General features: G+C 38.3%; 2 protein-coding genes across 2 annotated transcripts in view; both read left to right on the top strand.

Annotated features, from left to right (window-relative positions):
• SGCA (sarcoglycan alpha) overlaps positions 1 to 20494 on the top strand; it is a 41073-nt gene that overhangs the window by 8099 nt on the left and 12480 nt on the right. Inside the window, exons 2-8 of the mRNA XM_081343041.1 lie at positions 8292 to 8426; positions 9979 to 10136; positions 11708 to 11780; positions 12006 to 12204; positions 12709 to 12871; positions 12979 to 13187; positions 15199 to 15225. Of these exons, the coding sequence (XP_081199167.1) occupies positions 8414 to 8426; positions 9979 to 10136; positions 11708 to 11780; positions 12006 to 12204; positions 12709 to 12871; positions 12979 to 13187; positions 15199 to 15225 (842 nt within the window). The 5' untranslated portion in view covers positions 8292 to 8413. The remainder of the gene's footprint in view (positions 1 to 8291; positions 8427 to 9978; positions 10137 to 11707; positions 11781 to 12005; positions 12205 to 12708; positions 12872 to 12978; positions 13188 to 15198; positions 15226 to 20494) is intronic.
• Positions 15848 to 16519, top strand: LOC308676967 (histone H1.1-like; the record flags this gene model as incomplete). The annotated part of the gene is made up of 1 exon (XM_081343042.1): positions 15848 to 16519. The coding sequence occupies one exon, from the start codon at positions 15848 to 15850 to the stop codon at positions 16475 to 16477; it is 630 nt and encodes a 209-aa protein (XP_081199168.1). The 3' UTR covers positions 16478 to 16519.

The following is a 20494-nucleotide window of genomic DNA, read 5'->3' as shown; positions in this document are numbered from 1 at the left end:
GAAGAGGAAGGAGGAAGAAGAAGGAAGAATGAAGATTGAAGCCAGAGAACAGATAGAACACCATCATTCCTTCATCAAAACTAATGATTAGAAGCACATAAAGTAAAAAAAAAAGAAGAGAAATTTAGTTTGGTTGGACTTCTGTACTTACAGAAGTTGGGTTTCAATGTATAAACTCTATCTTACTTGCACAAAAGGGATTGCAAGACTATTTATTGGACTTTGAAGAAGCAGGGTAGGAAAAATTTTGACTTTGGAGATTCCTGAGAATTTCATGGACATCTGCAAAACCTAACAAATGAATCATTAAATAAGTGAACCAAATTTCTCATTCAAGGCACAAATTATCTGATTAAAATTATTATACTTCAGACACATTATGCAAAGACCTAGCTCTGTGAAGAAGATTGTAACACAGAAAGGTGGAACGAAGAAGAGGGTGTCCAGCAGCAAACTGAATAAAGTCAATTACAGTAGTGATGGGTGCTCCGTTGGATGACCTGAAAAATGAAGTTAGAGGCTGATTATCATGGAGAAGATCTATCAATATTGTTAAGAATTGACAATGTTTTGATGGCACATAATAGATCCTTAATCAACTGAAATATTTATATTCTGTTTAGCACCATGATTGGTTCCAAAACAATTTAAAAAGCCACCCCCAAATGCAATGGATTAAATTGAACAGCAGTAGTCATTAGTTGTCGGACACGACTTCGCAGCTAACAACAACAACAGTCATTAGTAATAAATGAATAAAAAGAAAAAATTATAGGAGAGTAACTTAGGGAACATGGAATGGATTTTGCTCCAAAGTCTAAGAAATGCTGGTGATTTAATAGCTGGCCTTACAGCTCTGATAAAATTTGGTTTGATTTGAAACACAACTTGGAAGGAGAAATCAAAATGTTGAAAGCCTCCTCTGACTATTCTCTTACTCTCAAATAAAGGCTAACATTGGAAGTGACGGCACATGAAGACCTATGACAAAATTGAGAAGCTTTCCTTCAAAGCACTGTTAAATTAAACATTACCTCAATCTGGGTAATGTTACGATACGTGGACTTCAATTCCTAGAATTCCTTTAAAATGAAACAGGTGTAAATATCTCTGTGTACTAATATTACAAATCTTCATCTCAACTTCTCTAAATAATACTCTTCAAACTTTATTATAGCTAGAGAGTACAAAATCCACCCAGACCCCAGAAAAAATATAACTAATCCAACAGAAAAATTAGCAGGTTTTGATACCACCCACTGGAAAACTTTGAATTGGATTCGTATCTTACATGGCATCTGTCAAAGCTCTGTTTAAATGGGACAGAGTATCCTCCCCTGAGTGTGACTTTGGGGCTGTCCAGCACACACTGCTTCACATAGTGACTAGCTGCTGTCTGAGCTTACATAGGAGGAAAAGCAGACTTTCTCCCATTAACAAATACCACACGTAATTGGATAAATGAGCTAGATATTAACATACAGAACGCTTATTTCCATGAACTAACATATTTTAAAATGTAGCTTATAACAATATATGACCTTGAATTTCTTATGCCTTACAAAATTGGCCACACATCTCCATTGGATATGTATCACATTATTATGTGTTCCTTCTATGCATTTTTACTATTGCTATCCATGTATTTCATGCTATATGCTAAATAAATAAGTGCAAAATCTCATTTAAAGTTTGCATTTCCAGTCCTGCTTATATTATAATAATATTTTATAATGCGATTTTTTAACTCTTCTTGAAGACGTTCTCTGTGTAATTAACCAAAAAGTTAAATTGGTGAGAAAACCAACTCATGGCGGCTATAAATAGGGCACCTATAAATAGCCTACAGAAATCTATTAAATAAAAAAACAATCAGAAGAATATCATCATCATGATGAAAATGGCTTAATGTGATTTAAAAGGAATCAAAGCCAAGGCAAATGTTTGTGTACCTGTGTTTAAAGCACATTCTGTGTTACAGTTTAATCTATTTCCAGGCTGCATGATATCAAATTTCTGTTACATTTTTAGCAGGAGTCCAAATATTCAGGGTTTCCAGTTAGGCAGAAATCTTGCTTGGGCTGGATATAAAAGTAATCTTCGACTTACAACAGTTCATTTAGCCACTGTTTGAAGTTACAATGGCATTGAAAAAAGTGACTTAACATCATGGACTTCCGGTGGCGGCGCGGCGCCGAAGACAGCCTTCCCCGGCTGCCCGCGGCTCAGCTGTTTGTTTTTTCGCCCGAAACAGCGCCGACCAGCTGTTCGGGTGAAATTGAAGCCCCCTCCTCGGGAGAAGAGGAGGGGGTGAGGCCCCTGGTAGGGGTAGAGTTCTCCGGGGCCGCCTGAGCATGGAGCTTGGGCGGCTGAAGGATTGAACTCCCCCGAAGCCTGGGTTGCTCCCAGCTGGCCGGCGTCTCTGCTCTGAACTTCTTGGAGCAGAGCCAGGCGTCTGCGAACCATCCCTGCCTGAAGAAAGGACTATGATTTAAAGGAGCAGGCAGAGCGGTACAAGTGGTAAAGGTGAAGAGGATTATTTTACTATACTCTCTAGCTTGTTGGACTTTTTAAACTTTAAGTGAAAGTGCGTCATAATTGAGGACTAAAAGATGGCGGCGAAACCTCCCCCTAAAACTCTTCGGAGCGGTGGATCCTCGCCGGTGCAACAGTCATCACTACAGGCGTTGCACCCTTCTGAAGCGCTGACATCGAAGGACTTACGAGATGCTCTGGATAAACTTTTGGAATCAATCAATCAATCAATGAGTGATAAATTTGCACAGATGGAGGAGAAATTGGAGAAATTGGAGGAGAGAATGGAAGAGAGGATGGAACAGAAGCTCAGCATGATGAAGGTAGACATTTTGTCTTCAGTGCATAAAGTGGCGGAATGTGTGGAAGAATTAGATGAAAAAATGGATGATTTGGCTCAAAGGAATGCTATATTAGAAGTAAAAGCACGGGAGAATGAAATTGCAAGAGACAAAGTGGAAAGGGAGGTAAGCCTAGCCCAATATTACCAGATGCAGTTTGCTGTCAGAATCAGAGGTTTAAAAGAGAACATTAAAGAAGATTTAAAGCAGCTGATCTCTGAGGCTCTTGAAGTGGTATTAAATCAGCCAGCATCTGAAATAAGAGCAGCTATGGATAAAGTGTTTCGGGTGAATTCATGGATTGCCAGACAGAGAAAGTTGCCTAGAGATGTGGTGGTTTATTTTGCAAAAAGAGAGATTAGAGATCAAGTTATACAAGCTGCCTATGATGCTAAAGTGGTGATTGCTGAACAAGAAGTCTTGGTTTTAAAAGAAATTCCTCCAAGGATTTTAAGGGGAAGGAAGGACTATACATTTCTCGTGCATGAGCTTAAGCAAAGAGATATAAGGTTCAGATGGGAGATTCCAGATGGGCTGATGGTGATGCATGAAGGTAAAAGGTATCGGCTGATTACTGTAAAGCAAGCGCGTGATTTCTACAATAATGTCTTAAAAGCAACCCCATTAACACTTCTGGAAGCTGGAAAGGGATCTGGAGAAGGAGAACATCAAGAGGATGAAACAGAGGAAAGTGGTGCTGGAGGAGATCAAGCTACAACTTCTTTGGATGATCCTAGAGAGCAAAGAGTAACGCGTGCTGCTTTAAAACGAGCAAAGAAAATAAAAGAACAAGATCAGCAAAAGTCTTCAGATTCTTCACAACGTACATATAGTCAAGCTGTGGGAGGAGCACGGCCTAAAGAAGTTAGTCCTATCAAAGCTGTGGTCCAAGAGCTTTTGGAGGATATGCATGGCAACTAAATTTCTAACCTGGAATGTTAATGGACTAAATTCACCGCAGAAGAGAAAGAAAGTTTTTCAATATTTAAAACAATTTAAGATAGATGTTATATGTTTGCAAGAAACGCATATTAGAGTTTTGGATCAAAAGCATTTATTGAACTCGAGACTGGGTACGCAATTTGTTGCCTCTGCAGAGAATAAGAAAAATGGAGTGGTTGTTTATGTTAAAAGTGCCTTAACAGCAGACTTAATTGAAGCAGATAAGCATGGAAGATATGTTATGATTGAGCTGTTGTTAGAAGGTAAAAAGACGCTTCTAGTTGGATTATATGCACCTAACCAACAACAAGCTGATTTTTTTAGCTTACTCCACACAAAGCTTACCCAGTTGGATTATAAATCTTTTATTTTTATGGGAGACTGGAATGGTGTTTTGGATGTACAGTTGGACAAGGCTGGAGCTTTTAAGCGCATTCCAAGTCATGCTAGACTGCCTAAATCTTTTTTTGAAATGAAGGATGACCTGGAATTGCGAGATATTTGGCGTGAGAGACACTTGCAGGAGAAGGATTATACTTTTTATTCTGACAGACACCAATCTTTTTCGAGGATTGATTTTATTTTGTTGACTAATGATTTTTTTTTGAGAACTAAAAAGGTGAAGATTTGTGCAAGAACTATTTCTGACCACAGTCCAGTTTGGTTGGAGATTGATAAGGAGAAAAGAGACAGGCGCTCGTGGCGCGTAAATGAGAATTTGTTTAGAAATCAGAGAAATGTGGAAGAATGCAAACAGCGGATGAAGGATTTTTTTGAGATTAATATGAATAAGGGTACCTCTATGGACATGGTTTGGGATGCTAGCAAGGCCTATATGAGAGGGGTGTTGATATATATGAATAATAGATATAGACGTGCAGTGGAAACTAGAAGGAAAGAACTGGAGAATGAAATAAAGGAAAAAGAAAAGGCTTTGATTTTGAACCCAGAGGATGTGAAGATCAAGGAGGCTATTAGACTGTTAAGAGGACAATTTGATAAATTAATGGCAGATCAAGTGGCAACCAATCTGCGGTTTGCTGGCTCAATACTTTTTGCAACGCTAATAAACCAGGCAGATGGTTAGCTTATAGACTGAGGAAAAAACAAAGGGCCTCTAATATAGATAAGATTGAGTATAAAGGAAGGGTTGTGTTTCAACAGAATCTTATTAAGGATGCTTTTGTGGATTTTTATTCGAAATTATATACTAAAGAGGAAATTAATGTAAAAGATATTGATATATATTTGGAGAATGCTAGCATCCCGGTTCTTACGCAAGTACAAAAAGAGGGGATTAATCAACTGATTACAGAAGAAGAAATTCTTACAGCAATTAAGGAGCTGAAGGTGGATAAAGCGCCAGGCACGGATGGCTTGACTGCGGCCTATTATAAAAATTTACAATTTGAGATGATAAAGCCGTTAAAGGAACTGTTTCAGACAATTCAGAGGGGGGGGAAAGGTGCCACCGTCTTGGAGAACAGCTTTTATCTCTTTGATTCCGAAGGAAGACCAGGATGCTACTCAAGTTAAAAACTACAGACCGATATCGCTTTTAAATACAGATTATAAGATATTTGCTAAGGTTTTGGCTAATAGACTGATGAGGGTTCTGCAACAGGTGATTCATGGGGATCAAACGGGGTTTATTAGTGGCAGGCAAATGAAAAATAATGTGAGACATATAGTTGATGTGTTAGAGTTTTTGGAGAGGCACAACCAGATCTCTGCAGCGCTAATTTTTTTAGATGCTGAAAAGGCCTTTGATCAATTGAATTGGCAATTTTTGTTGAAAGTTTTAGATAAAATGGATTTTGGGGAAAATTTTTTACAGCCGATTAGGGCATTATATCAAAAACAAACTGCCCGAATCATAGTTAACAATAGCCTGACAGTAGCATGTAATATTGAGAAGGGCACAAGGCAAGGGTGTCCGTTATCGCCCTTGTTATTTGTGTTAACATTAGAGATACTATTGGTTAAGATTCGGAACTCGGAAAAAATTAAAGGGATAAAAGTTGGAGATCAGGACTATAGATTGAGAGCATTTGCAGATGATCTGGTTGTTACAGTGACCCAGCCAGAGAACTCTGTTGTGGACCTGATGGAGATAATAACACAATATGGGAAGGTTTCTGGATTTAAAGTAAATACACAGAAAACTAAAATTTTGGCTAGAAATATGACAGTTTCACAGAAGGCTCTCTTAGAAGGATTAACTGGATTTGAGATTGTTAAAAGGGTTAAATATCTGGGGGTGATTTTGTCGCCCTCTAATACAAAGCTATATAAAAATAATTATGAAAAACTATGGGGGAAAATTCAAAAGGAATTGGAGAGTTGGCAAAAATTGCAATTGTCTTTGCTGGGACGGATTGCAGCAGTGAAAATGAATGTCCTGCCCAAATTTTTATTTTTGTTTCAAATGATACCGATTCTTAAGAAAGATTCTAATCTGGAGGAATGGCAGCGAGGTATCAATAAATTTGTGTGGGCAGGGAAAAAGCCACGAGTTAAACTTAAGATTATGCAGGATACTCGTGAGAGAGGTGGCCTTAAATTGCCTAATCTTAAATTATATTATGAAGCTGCTGCATTAGTAGGAATAAGCGATTGGATTAATTTGACGCAATTGAGGTTATTAAATCTTGAGGGCCATGATTTGTTGTTTGGCTGGCATGCATATTTGTTGTATGATAAGAAGGTAGATACTGTGTTTAGGATGCATATTTTAAGACAGGCATTGCTGAGAGTTTGGAAGAAGTATAGACATAAGCTAAGCAGCAAGATACCATTGTGGGCAATTCCAAAACACGCAATAGAAAATATACATGCTGGTTTCAAACATGATGTGACTACGTACAAGGAAATTTTAAGCCTGGAAAGGAATGTTTGGTGTTTGAAATCATATAGCCTCTTGCGAGAAGAGAAGGTTGTTCAATCTTGGTTTCAATATATTCAATTACAGGCCAGGTGGAAAGAAGACCAGAAAAATGGATTTACAATGACTGATGGAAATTTGATAAAGCAGATTAGAAATCAGGGGTCAGCACATATTAAACGGATATATCTTGCATTGATAGAGATTGACTCGGAAACAGAGCTTGTTAAGGATTGTATGATAAAATGGGCCCAAAATATCCAGGAAGTTATTACAATGGACACGTGGGAAAAGATTTGGGTGAGGAACGTAAAATTTACTCAAGCTCAAAATTTAAGAGAGAACTTTTACAAAATGTTTTATAGATGGCATCTAGATCCTAAAAAGCTTGCAAGTATGTATCCGAATTATCAGCCTAAGTGTTGGAGGTGTGGTGATGAAGATGCAACGTATTTTCACATATGGTGGACATGTAAGAAGGTTAAGGCTTTTTGGATAAAAGTCTGGTGGAATATGCAGAAGATTTTTAAACAGAGGATAAAGTTTTGTCCGCAACTTTTTTTGTTGGGAATAATTGCAGACGCTACAGTTGTGGACACCAAGCTGATGTTGAACTTAATTACGGCGGCAAGACTTTTGATAGGCCAATATTGGAAGAAAGAGGAACTGCCGACCATAGAAGAGTGGACTTTAAAGGTTTCCGACCTGGCAGAGATGGCGAAGATTTCGGCTTATTTGAAAGATCATTCGCAAGAACGCTATATTAGGGAATGGAGAAAATGGATTGAGTTTATCCAGAACAAGTATAGGGTTAAGAAGTTTTATGTAGCATTCGAATAAGTCTTCTTTCGTTTTTTTTTCTTTTTTTATTCTAGTTTTTTATATATATTTAATATTGTTAAGGTGTGTCTTATCCTATATAAGCTAGAGAGTGATGGATTTTAGAATTTATAGTTGTTAGTATATGGTTGCTTATGGTTGTCTTTTTATATATATATACCTTGTATTTAGCTCTGGGAAGTCGGGGGGGGAGGGGGGGGTGGAGGGAGAGGGGGAGGGAGGTTGGGGGGAGGTAGGGGGGGAGCAGGGAGGGGGAAGGGGGGTTTCTTAAGGGAAAACTGTATTTTAAAACTTTTCAATAAAAAAAAAAGAAAAAAGTGACTTAACATCATTTTTCACACAGCTGTTGCAGCACATCCATAATTACATGCTCAAAATTCAGATGCTTGGCAACTGACTCATATTTATGATTGTTGCAAAGTCAATGGGGGAGCCAGATTCACTTAACCATGTTACTAATTTAACAACTGCAGTGATTCACATAACTGTGGCAACATTTATACAAAAAAAAAAGAAAAAAGAAAAAAAAGTTGTGGAATGGGGCAAAATTCACTTAACAACTGTCTCACTTAGCAACAGAAATTTTGGGCTCAACTGTAATTGTATGTTGAAGACTACCTGTACTGTAAGTTTTTCTGAAGCTCAGTCTGCTGAAAGCAAGGAGTGCTGGAGATAAAAGAAATATTGTCTTTGCACCAAAAGGACTGGGATTTTGTTTCTAAACTGCTGCTTTCTCTCCTTGCTGCTAGGGGTTATTTTCATTGGGAGTTTGGCTGACAGTCTTCCTATTCTCAATCTCCCGGCTGTGGTTGGAGTAATTTTCACCCATGAGCTGGACATAGAGGACTTTAAGGATACTTTCCCTTTCTCTATGGAGGACAATGGTAAGCAATTCAAGCATGTTCTTTTGCTGTGTTTTCTTTCTGCCCCTCCATGAGTTGTCCCATACGTCTGTCATTATTATTTATTGTTGGCATCATTCATGCACATGCAAACACATACACCTTCTATCATTTACCTACCAACCTCTCTCACACACACACTCTCATGCAGACACACACACAAGTAAAACCTATTCAGCTTCTCTCTGGTCTGACTGCCTGCCTGCATGACAAGAACATCAGTTGCTACCCAGCTGTTCCCAGTGTGATCAAATTACAAAAGAGGTTGCAATGGGACAGCACTTTTATACTGCCTGCTGAACTGAGCCATTCTCATTTTTTCCGTGGTCTTGTTTTCCCTGGAGCTCAGACCAGAAAAGTGCAACCTTTGAAGAATCAGAAACTATATTTCAGCTTCTTCTTTTTTCTCCCAAATTTATTGTTTTATTGTATTATAAATTGCCAATAATGCTATATTATCAAGGTACAGTGGTATTTATACTATATTAACTAGAAATTGTTAAACTATGGTGACTTAGATAATAAGGAAACAATTACTTCAATACTAAATATAATTTTTGAAATGTTAATGAATGTAAGGTTTCTTGAGTTTAATAATATTTAATAATATATAATATAATAACCTTAGATTGATAACAGAATGTCACTGGAATGACTAGGACAAATTACTTTTGTTTTGACCTTTAAAGTTACCACTTACCCCTAAAAGAAAGCCTCCCAAACAGCCAATATTTGATGGCAAAATAGCAGGATTTTGGTGAAGTAATTTTGGGATATCAGATAGGTTTTCAAAGTAGAATGAGAATTGTTTGCCTACTATACTGTTTTTTTAAAAAAAAACTTTGAAAAACCACCCTACTAAGTGGCCATTTTGCTGCCAAATTTTAGCAGCAGAGTTTCAAAATGCTGGAGGTTACAAATGAGATGCAAAAGGTCTGCATGATTTAAATTAGTGTTTCTGAAACTTTAATTTGTGTGGAATTTAACTCCCAGAATTCCCCAACCAACATATTGCCTAGGGAATTCCGTCCAACTTAAAAGTTGCAAAATCTGAAAAACACTAACTTAGCTTCCTTTATTATAAGAAGCAGCGGAATACTTTGTGTAACTAGATTAATGCAAAATGAAAGCATGTTTTGGTGAAATTTCCAAAATTAGTAGCCTGTTGAAAATGTCATGTCTTCTGTGTTCTGCCAGTCATTCTGGCAGAAAATTATAGAAGAAAAAAAGCATTCTAGTATTGTAGCCCTAATAACCCTAATCCTATCACTGACTCTAAAAAGACAGATTTTACTGTATTTATCTAAAAAAACAAATATATATTTAAATGTATTAATGGAGTCTGTTGCTATTACATAATATTTGCCTTTTTAAGAAAATTCTGCCCATTTTAAATTCAAATTATTTGGATTAAAAAAACAAATCTTCATTTTGTAGAAGTATTGTATCCCTTGAGTTCGGAAATTCACAATAACATCCTCTTTATTGTGGGAGAAAATCACATTTAACTTGGACTGCATTTAAAATCTTTCAGAAGAACCTGCGTTTGACCCTCCCATCACTTTCCATGCCAATCTTTTGGATCACCCTGATTTGCCTCGCTGGCTACGCTACATTCAACGTACCCCCTTTGATTCGGGATACCTTTACGGATCTCCCACAGATAAGGACATTGGCAAGCAGACCATTGAGGTTCCTGCCTGCTTTTCAAAATGTTGTATTTGTTTGCCTGTTTCTCAAATGAAGCTTTCTCAACATTACATTTTATTAACTTTTACAGCAGGAGCTGTAAAAATCTTTATAACTGCATTCTATGAAAAGTTTTGGGGGCACAATCTAATTTAGATTACCGTAAGCTTCAGCAGTGTATTTGGATGAATGTGTCTGAGCTTGGAAGCTCAATGGGGCTGGGGTTGGGATTGGGGTCAGGCACTACTAGGACAGAGACAGGGATCATGAAGGTTGCAATTTCAGAAGCACTATACCAGAGGTAGGCAACCTTGGCTCTTTTATAACTCATGGACTTCAACTCCCAGAATTCCTGAGCCAGCCATGCTGAGGAGAAATGGAGAGGTTTCCATACTGAGCTATGCTGGCTCAGGAATTCTGGGAGTTGAAGTCCACGAGTCATAAAAGAGCCAAGGTTGACTACCCCAGCACTATACCATTACCTGCTTCACAGGGCTGAGAAACAGTGATTGGCTTAAGGTCCTCCACCAGGCTTCAGGCCTAAGGTAGGACCAGTACTCATAATTTCCTGGTTTCTAGCCTGATGCTTTAATCACTGCATCAAATGGGCTCTCAACCATGAATTATTATCCAGGGATATTTCTGTGTAATGTACTTCTCTGAATCTGAAAAGAGAATGATAATTTCCAAAATATCATAAGGCTAGAAGAGCTACATATGCCTTCCATATCAGGGAGGTAAATACCAGTAGTTACCTTCCAGCTATTTCAAAGGCAATCAGCAAGAAGACCAAAGAACCCCCATGCTAATGAGCTTGCTGATGAAAATCATGCTAATGTACATATACAGGAGTATTATGATCACAATTAAGCCCAAAATTTTGTTACTAAGCAAGACAGTTAAATGAGTTTGGTCAGATTTTACTACCTTTTTTGCCACAGTTATTAAGTGAATCACTGCAGTTGTTAAGTTAGTAATATAGTTGTTACGTGCATCTGGCTTCCCCATTGACTCTCTTTGTCAGAAGTTTGCAAAAGGTGATCACATGACACTGGGACACACTGCAACCATCATAAATATGAGTCAGTTGCCAAGTGTCTGAATTTTGATCATGTGACCATTGGGATGCTGCAACAGTCATAAGGGTGAAAAATGGTCATGTCACTTTTTTCAGTATTGTAACTTCAAATAATACTAAACAAATTGTTATAATTTCAGGATTACAGTTTTCAAGATTTGGTAACCTATTTTTTTTCTTTTCAAGAAATCTGGTTAATAAGATGTGAGAATCTAGCCGCCTTGGTTGTAAGCATTGATAAGGTTTGGCTTTCTGATTCTGAAATGTTCCCTATACTGGGAAGTTTCATCCCAGATTTCTAAATTGATGGAAGAGAGATTTCCTTCCTGGCATTTGTGTTCTGAGACAAATACTTGGCTTTGATAGCTGTATTTTTTAGAAAATGAAAAGGGGAGAATTTTCTTCCTTTTCAGGCAATAGATAAATAGATATACAAAAAGAGAGGGAAGAACAAATACCTGTACAGTAACCCAGTAACCATGCTTTTCTGTTGTAGGTGATGGCCTATAACAGATATACATTTGAGACTGTAAGACAAATAATGGAAATACGTATTTTATTATCTCCAGGTAAATGGTTTGTATGCAATAAAAAATACCTGATAGCTTTAACATGGAGGTGATCTTTGCTTGGCTTCTAACTTTGAGTTATGAAAAATCCCTTAATTAACATTACAATATTAATGTTTCTTTGAAAGCAGGCAGTGTTCAAATGTTTTCTTAAGAAGCATTCCAGACATGGGTAGTTCCCATTTCCCTTTCCCCACCTCCCTTTTTTCTGTCCTTTACCTGAAGATGGAGATATGCCATACCAAGCTGACTTCCTTGTGAAGAATTGGGATGTTGAGGAAATGCTTCTGAATGATGCCCAAGACCTTTTTCAAGAAGCTGTCGATAGCATGTGGGAGCAAGAAGGCTTGACTATCATTAATATTACCTCAGCATTAGACCGGGGAGGCCGTGTACCTTTGCCAATTGAAAACAGGAAAGAAGGGTAAGAAATGTGACCCAGAAAATGACATAGTACAATTATTAAGGTTCTGAGTAGCAATTGGTCGAGAAACTGAGGTAAGATGATAACAAGATTAAAATCTTTGATTTGAAGGACTTAATTTACTTCAATTTATAGGTTTCTTCCCTATCTGTGTTTTCCAGCAAGAGTATACAGTATGAAGCATCAGGACCACTTGTGTGCTTTCTCTCAAAAACCTTGGGGGCAGCCTTTGAAACCGCTCTAAAATTTGCCATGAATTGTAATAATTGAGGTGGCAAATTATTAAATATAATTGGGTGATCCAACTATGAAGAAGTTAAATTTTATTGCAATTACATTTAATTCAAGTACATTTTCTTTCTGTGCTGGCTCTGCCCAATTCTAGATTCTTGTTTTATCTATTTATTGGAGTGTGGTCCTTGGTATATCACTCAGTGGGCAAGAATGGATTTCAAGTTGGAAAAAAAAGGATAATCATTAGTATGTACTATGTTTGTCCCTCAGGGTTTATGTCAAAGTGGGGTCCAAGGATCCATTCACTACATGCTTAACAGAGGCAAAGTCACCTGACAATCTTTACCGATGCCGATTGGAGCAACAGCCTATCATTACCTGTTATGATCATTTTAGTCCTCGATTCCAAGTTGATTGGTGTAACCTTACTTTGGTATGTTGGAGAAAGTTGTGTGTGGGAGGGAGAGGGAGAGTAATTAAGAAATCCCAGGATCTAAAGTGTCACCTCCCCTCTCATTTTTCTTTTTTTATATTTCTCAGATAGACCTTACAACTATAAATGACACAAAAATGGTGCCAGATTATGGAGATGGAGTGCTTGAAGAAGGGACTGAATTCAATCCTCCTGAAGATGCTCCTGATAGGATATTTTTCAGTGATTTCTTACTTACTTTCCTTCTTCCATTCCTCTTGGGTTTTCTACTCTTTCTAATCTTGGCCTACATCATGTGCTGTAGACGGGAGGGCGTGTAAGTTGGGCATATGTCCGCTAAAGAAAGTTCTATAAATTTATTAACATAGCTGGGTAAATGTAAGGTAAAAAGAATGCAAAATACAGAATGACTCAAAAGGTTGTTCTCTCTCTCTCTTTCTCTCTCTCTCTCTCTCTCTCTCCTTACAATAGTTCATTTAGTATTCATTCGCAGTTACAATGGCACTAAAAAAGGACTTATGATCAGTTTTCACACTTACCACTATTGTAGCATCCCGATGGTGGTGTGATCAAAATTCAGGCACTTGGTAACAGACTCATATTTAGGACGGTTGCAGTGTTGTGGGGTAATGCAATCATCTTTTGTAAGCTTCCGACAAGCAAAGTCAATGGGATGGAAGCCAGATTCACTTAACTACCTCATTACTAACTTCACAACTGCAGTGATTTACTTAACAACTGTGGTAAGAGGCCATAAAATGGGACAAAACTCACTTAATAACTATCCCACTTAAAAACAGAATTTTTGAGCTCAATTGCGATTGTAAGTTGAGGATTACCTGTAAAATAAATTAGAAGGTACCAAGCCCAACCCTCCATTCTGAGTAGGATTCACATTAAAACAATAAAAATGAATGTCTGTCTAGCCTCTGCTAAGATTGAGTTATGTATAGAAATAAAAATACGGATAGCTCTCAACCACTGACCACAATTGAGCCCAAAATTTCAGTTGTTAAGTGAATTTGTCTCATTTTATCACCTTTCTTGCTACAGTTGTTAAGTGAATTGCTTCAATTGTTAAACAGTAACACTGTTGTTTAGTGAATCTGGCTTCCCCAATGATTTTTTGTGTCAGAAGTTTGTAAAAAGTGATCACATGATCCTGGGACACTGCAACCAGCATAAATATGAATCGTTTGCCAAGTGTTCAAATTTTGGTCACAGGGCCATGGGAATGCTCCAATGGGGTCATTTGAAAAACGGTCATAAGTCACTTTTTTCAGTGTCGATGTAACTTTGAATTGTCACTACCTGTAAAGTCAAGGACTACCTGTAATTGAAAGATATGGTCCCATTCCTTCTGTCTGAGATGGTTTCCCTCTTCTCCATAGTAAACAGCTTTGGAAAGGATACACATGGAGAAAGAGGATATCTTCATCAACTATGTTGATCCTGGTAATCCGTAGTGTGATCAAGGAAGTAGTTCTCCAACAATTTATTGAGCATATCAGCCCCCTTATTAATGACGGTAGCATTTATATTGGAAAGATCCAGTGGGAAATGTGTCTTCCACAGATATTTAATTAAGGCATAAAAAGCCAGAAACACTAAAGTTCATTGCAGAGAGAATTAAACCACTTTGCAACTAAACAAATGTTAATATCTGCCCGTGAAAATATTCTCAAATTCTTTTCTCTTTTGAAATAATTTCTAAACAAATTCTTTTTCATCATGTTGGGCATGAATTGGTAAGGAAAATTTTTAAAAATTATTTATTTGGCATTACTTTTAAACACGTTCCCTTGACAATGGTCATCCAAAAGACCCTTAAGTCATTATATATTCATGAATCTTATTATGGATTGGGATTAAGTCTAGGAGAATTTTTCAAAACATAACAGGGCTGATAATAACTTTGTAGTCTCTTATTGTAATAGTCTCTTAAGGTTGTAGTCTCTTATTGGGTAAGGGAGTAAACGGGAGAATATGAGGATGGGGTGAAGGAGTTGGGCCTTCAAATAATTTGCCTGGGGACTATCTGGGCAAGTCCCTACAGGTTTTTTTGTAAGATTTTTGAAGTGGTTTTTCTTCACCACCTTCCTAAGACTGAGAGAGAGTGACTGGCCCAGAGTCGCTCTGCTGGCTTTGTGTCTAAGGTAGGACTATAACCCACAGTCTCCTGGTTCTTACCATGGAGCCTTCAACCACTATGCAATACTGTCTCTCATAAGGGGATGCTTTCAGTTTTCAAAAATATATTATTGAAAAATAAAATCATTTGCTTTTTTCTAATTGGATATAATGCCTCCTGTTTCTTTGAATTGTAGGCACAAGAGGGACCTGAGCACCTCAGAGTAAGTTGCTTTCTTTCTGTCTTTTGTCTTTGCTTTTATTTTTATTTCAATGTAAAAATAAATAAATAAATCATTTGTTTTGTGCAAATGTCACTTGCTACCTCCCTGGCATTTTCAAAATGTCCTTTCATTCCAGCTAAACTTCATGAATTTGTACTTTTTATTATATTTGCTTCATTGTGAGGTAACCTAACTTTTTCTAAAGTTAAACCTTAGGGTCCAGTGTGTGATAGGCCCTGAGGGTCAGTCTAAATGCTAAACCAGTAACCAAGAGGCCCACATATAGACATATAACACACGAAGCAAGGCATCACAGGATAGCTGTGATACCACAATCTACCAAGCTGTTACCATGGCAACTCTTCAATAGTTTCAAACACTTCCTCCACTGCTCTCATAACTGTGGCAAAGTGGGATGGACTTGGAAAGGAATCCCATCCAACATCTTACTTTCTGGGGCAGTCAGTCAGTCTTGGGGACTCCTGGAAGAGCCATCAGAATAAACTAATGTGACACTCAGGAGGGAACCTTTGCTAACAGGAAGACAGGAAGTGAACCAAGCCACCCTGAAACCTGGGGTCATGTTGAAGAAGTAGCAGGCCACGCCAAACTTGAGGAGAAAATGGGTACTATAAGTGAAAAACAGATGACTTTTTCTTTGACTAGTTCTGAGTCTTTGGAAGAAAACAGTCCTGTACCAATATCAGACAACATCTTTGCCCCAAATCTACTTCCAAATAATGACTTTGAACCTCAACCCTCTTCTTCAGGCCTGCACATAAAACCCAAAGCTAGTTACCAGTCAAAAGATAGAAGGGAGCCTTCTTTTCCCTGGAAAGTCCTTCTGCCAAACCGCGGTGTCTCCAAACTCATTTTCCAAGTGGTGGCTTCCACTGAGAAACGCAGTGGTGTCTCCCTGCAAGCCCTCAAGAAGAGTGTGGCCGCCAGTGGCTACAGCCTGGAGAAGCGGAAGAACCATTTCAAGAATGTCTTGAGGGCCTTGGTGGCCAAAGGATTGTTGAGAAAGTTGACTGGGCTTGGACTGACGGGCTCCTATGGGATTAGCAAAATAATGATGAAAGTACTGAAAAGAAAAAAGAGGAAGAGGAGAAGGAAGAAGAAAAAAGCAATATCTGTCCTTAAGAAAAAGAAAGTTGTGAAACAAAGGAAGAGGAAGAGGAGAAGGTCAAGAAAAGTGAAGAAGCAGTCTGTTCTACCCAATTCTTCTAGTAAAAAGTCAGTGACAACATGAGGTTTCCATAGCTGAAGCTGTGTGTAAGGAAAAAGAAAATAAATTGCCGTAATTCAACTGTCTATTGTGCCTATTATTTGAAAAGGGAAGAGTAATGTCAAATAAGATATTATGGGGCAAACCTATAGGGAATTCTGAATGTACACTATCCTCTGTATGTATTACTTTTATATTATGAACATGTTTTGTTTATAAATACTGTAGAAATGAGCCATGCTTATCCTGCTGGATTGTAAACTTGGAAAAATGTTAAGAATGATTTTGTGTAAATGTATGTGCTTGTATACACTATAATAAATTTTCTTTTCTCTATATATTCTATGATAAATTCTAGACAGATGATAGGAAGGAAAGGGAGGAAGGAAGGAAGGAAGGAAGGAAGGAAGGAAGGAAGGAAGGAAGGAAGGAAGGAAGGAAGGAAGGAAGGATGCTGAGAGTATTCAGAGTATTCAGAGGTACAGAATATGGTGGCATGTGCAGTCTTTGGGGCTTGTAGAGTGGCCCATGTTTTGACACCTTCACTGGTTGCTGGTTTGCTTGTGGGTGCAATTCAAGGGTTATTACCTATAAAGCCCTGCATGGTATGGGTCCAGGTTAATTGAGGAACCTTCTCATCCCTATGGGACAGGCCTGTCCCACCCATGCCAGCAGAGGAGGAATGCTGTGGGTTCTGTCAGTCAAGGAATTCTGGCTAGCAGGGCCCAGGAGAACATTTTGCTCCCTGAGGTGAATTTGGCTCCCACCCTCCTGACTTTCCATTAGAGCTTGAAGACCTAGCTCTGCCAGTTGGCTTGGGGCCCTAATGGGGGAATATAACATTGGAAGTGGTTGCTTGATTAATAGCAGTTACTCCCCACCCCCATAGATGCTCTTCCCTTCTTCCCCATCTTTAGTTATAACATGTATTTTATATATTCATATATTCATGGTTTTCTTGTAACGTGGTAAGCCAGATTCATCTTGCAGCAAGACAGGTAGCAAAAAAATAATAAATCAATTTCTTGTGCAATCTGAACTTTTATGATAAACACCATATTAGAAATGTCTGAGGTAATTAGACTTAGAGACCTGGGCCATAACATGTTCTACACTTTTCAGAGAGAAATCTTTATGCCTTTTGTCAGGGAAAACTTGAGAATTGTGCCCACTATGTTGGGTTGGTTGGGAACGATTTGACTAACGTACTAATCAGAATGTAAGTGCTCACAGGATTATTGTCTTCTGGTGCTGTGAGGCAGTCATCCATTTTAAGCATATAAAACCATGTACTTTGACCCTATATTTTGAAATATAAAAAAATATTTTAACAATTGTGCAGATAAATTACCTATGTATTGGTTGGAATATTCCCATATGAATAGGAGGGCAGCTGTTTTTGGAAAGTCTGATGTGGCAGAGCTGACATGATCTACAAAGATGATCAGATTTTGGTTCCCAAAAGTGAGTGCTATTTCTCCTTTGGAAAGATAGTTGTGTAGAAATTGGAAAAGCACAGAAATAGTTTTAAGGCAGTATTTTAAAACAGGTTTTTTGGGGGGGTGGGGTTGCTAGCTGGCACAATTGTAACGTTGACAGCATGCTGTGAAGAGATTCACATGAAATAATTGCTATGGGATAATTAAATTGCTATTTGAGGGTATTAAATTGTGGGTATGACCATTCACAATATTGCCATTTACCTAAAGGCATACCAGCAAGGTTGTTCCTAATGTAGTTTCCAAGACGGACCCCCGTTGACTCAAGTTAGTGCTGTGTCTTGTGGGAGATGTATCAAAATACTTCCAAAGGCTTAGTTTGCCACCATCTTGTGTTTTTATTACATACACTTAACTATGTATGTTCCCTCCCTATATCCCAGCAACCTTCCTCCCATAACTACAGTACAATTTGCTTTATTTTTTTTAAAAGAAATAATATGGATGCTGTTGAATTTTAAATACAGTGATTGCTTTATTAGTCAAAAAGCTTCAGATCTCATTCTTGAAAGGCAGCTCAGGCAATCTTTACACTTTGACCTGAGTTGGAGCAGCCTGAACAGATGACATCTTGCCTCTTCTATAGGTTCTCTTGACTTCAGCCTTCGCTTGCTTCTTGGCAGCTTCTCGGCCATTCTTAGACACAGTAGAACTTTTTTTCTTCTTGATTGAATGTTTGGTATTCGGACCTTTTCCTTTCATCTTTGGTAGGTTCTTCTTTCCAATGTCAGGGTTGATCTTGAATGAGCCTGTTGCTCCAGTGCCCTTCAGTTGCCAGAGTTGCCCTTTAGCCACCATATTCTTGATAGATCTCAGGAAATAGTGCTTCTTTTTAGCCATGTCATAGCCCATGTTTGTTACGATTTTCTTAAGAGCTTGCATGGAAAGGCCAGACTTCTTCTGGCAGGTGGCAACAGCAGTGTAGATCAATAAGGAAAGATTGGAAGTTGGTGGCTTGGGTGCAACGGCTCTTGGTTGACTCAACTGTCTTCCAGCTCTTTTGGAAGGCAGGGTGGCTCTTTTCTTGGAATGATTTCTGCCATCATGCAGCAAAGGATCCAGTGCAGCAGTGGACCCAGAAGAACCCGGAGTATTCTGGGAATCTGGACCTTCATCTGCATCTTCAGTTTGTGGAGACTCGGCCACATCGTCAGATTCACCTAGAGTAGGAGCCTCAGGAAATGCACTTGACTCCATCATAGTTTTCAAGATGGGATCTTCCGTCACTTCTCTGTTCCTGTTAGATCAGGGGGATATTTTAGCAGCTTACAGCTGTCTTGCCCTGTTTGGAAGAGGGGAAAACCAATTTTTTTTTTCAATTCCTTCCCTCATGCTTTTCAGATTTCAGTTGCTTTTCCCACCCTCTTTCTACTGGCCTCTATTATCCACACATGCCTATGACTTAATGCAGGCATGTCAAACTCACGATGTCACATGACGTCGTGCGACATATCGTGACTTTTTCCCCATTTCCGGCAATGGGGTGGGGGCAGTTTTAGTATGATGCATCCGGCTAGCGGGCCGGCAGTTTGACATGCCTGACTGAAAGGGTATACATTTGCAAATTTCCTAGATCTGAGGATTCTGTTTTCCTTTTCACCGTTTCACTTTTTCATTCACTCACCCAGTTCTTGCCTTGATATTTGAGATTCTAGAACAGATGCTTTTTCTTAAGTGTTTTTCTTTTAAGTTCTAGAAGCACATCTAGTGTGTGTATATATATATATATAAATATATATATTTAAAATGGCTGTATGGCTTAGAGGATCTCAAACTGATGGTGCTCAACTGCAAGGCAAATAAAGCCTATCCATCTCTCACAAGCACTTTTTAAGTGCTTACCTCTGGCTGGTTGTCAAGACAACACAGATGGATTCTCTATGATGTCGAGTTTCTGCATTATGATATCATGAGTGCAGATACATCCTTGAATCCTACTCCCTAGTTGTTAAGTATTTTTCCTCCTAGGATTTTTTTAAAAATAATAATTAAGTAAATAAGCGAGCGTAGTCCCCAGACAACATTGCCACAGTGTTCAATAATTAAAACAGAAAAAAGGTGTATTTTGAAATTGGATCAGGATAGATTTGGGAAAATGGGATGTTTAGATCAGATACTTTTCCTCCCAGTGCCTGCTACCCATTCCTGCCAACTAGCTGTCCCCATAAGGAGCCAAAGACAATTGGAGAAGGACCATCTGCCCTATATTCTTTCATAAAGCAAAAGAAGACACCTCAATTTGGGGGCTAAAATACTGGCTTCCATCATCCTGGAGGGAAAATGACATGGTCTCTAGAACAATCTGGGTGACTTTTATTTTTATTATTTTTTGCTTTTGAAAGAAGAAAGTAAAAAGAACAGTTCCAGAACAGCTGATCCATCTGTTCAGAGACTTGCATTGCTAGAGCGATCCCTGCTGCTTTGTAATAATAGACTTAATTAGATAACTTTGTTAAGAGTAATGAAAGGCCAATCTTAATGAACTTGGTTAGCTTAATGTTAGCTTGGATTTTTGTGCCTTAAAACATTGTGCAAACCAAGC

This window comes from Vipera berus, assembly GCF_964194415.1.
Source record: "Vipera berus genome assembly, chromosome: Z".
Taxonomy (NCBI): domain Eukaryota; kingdom Metazoa; phylum Chordata; class Lepidosauria; order Squamata; family Viperidae; genus Vipera; species Vipera berus.
This window is presented reverse-complemented; position numbering and strand designations above follow the sequence as displayed.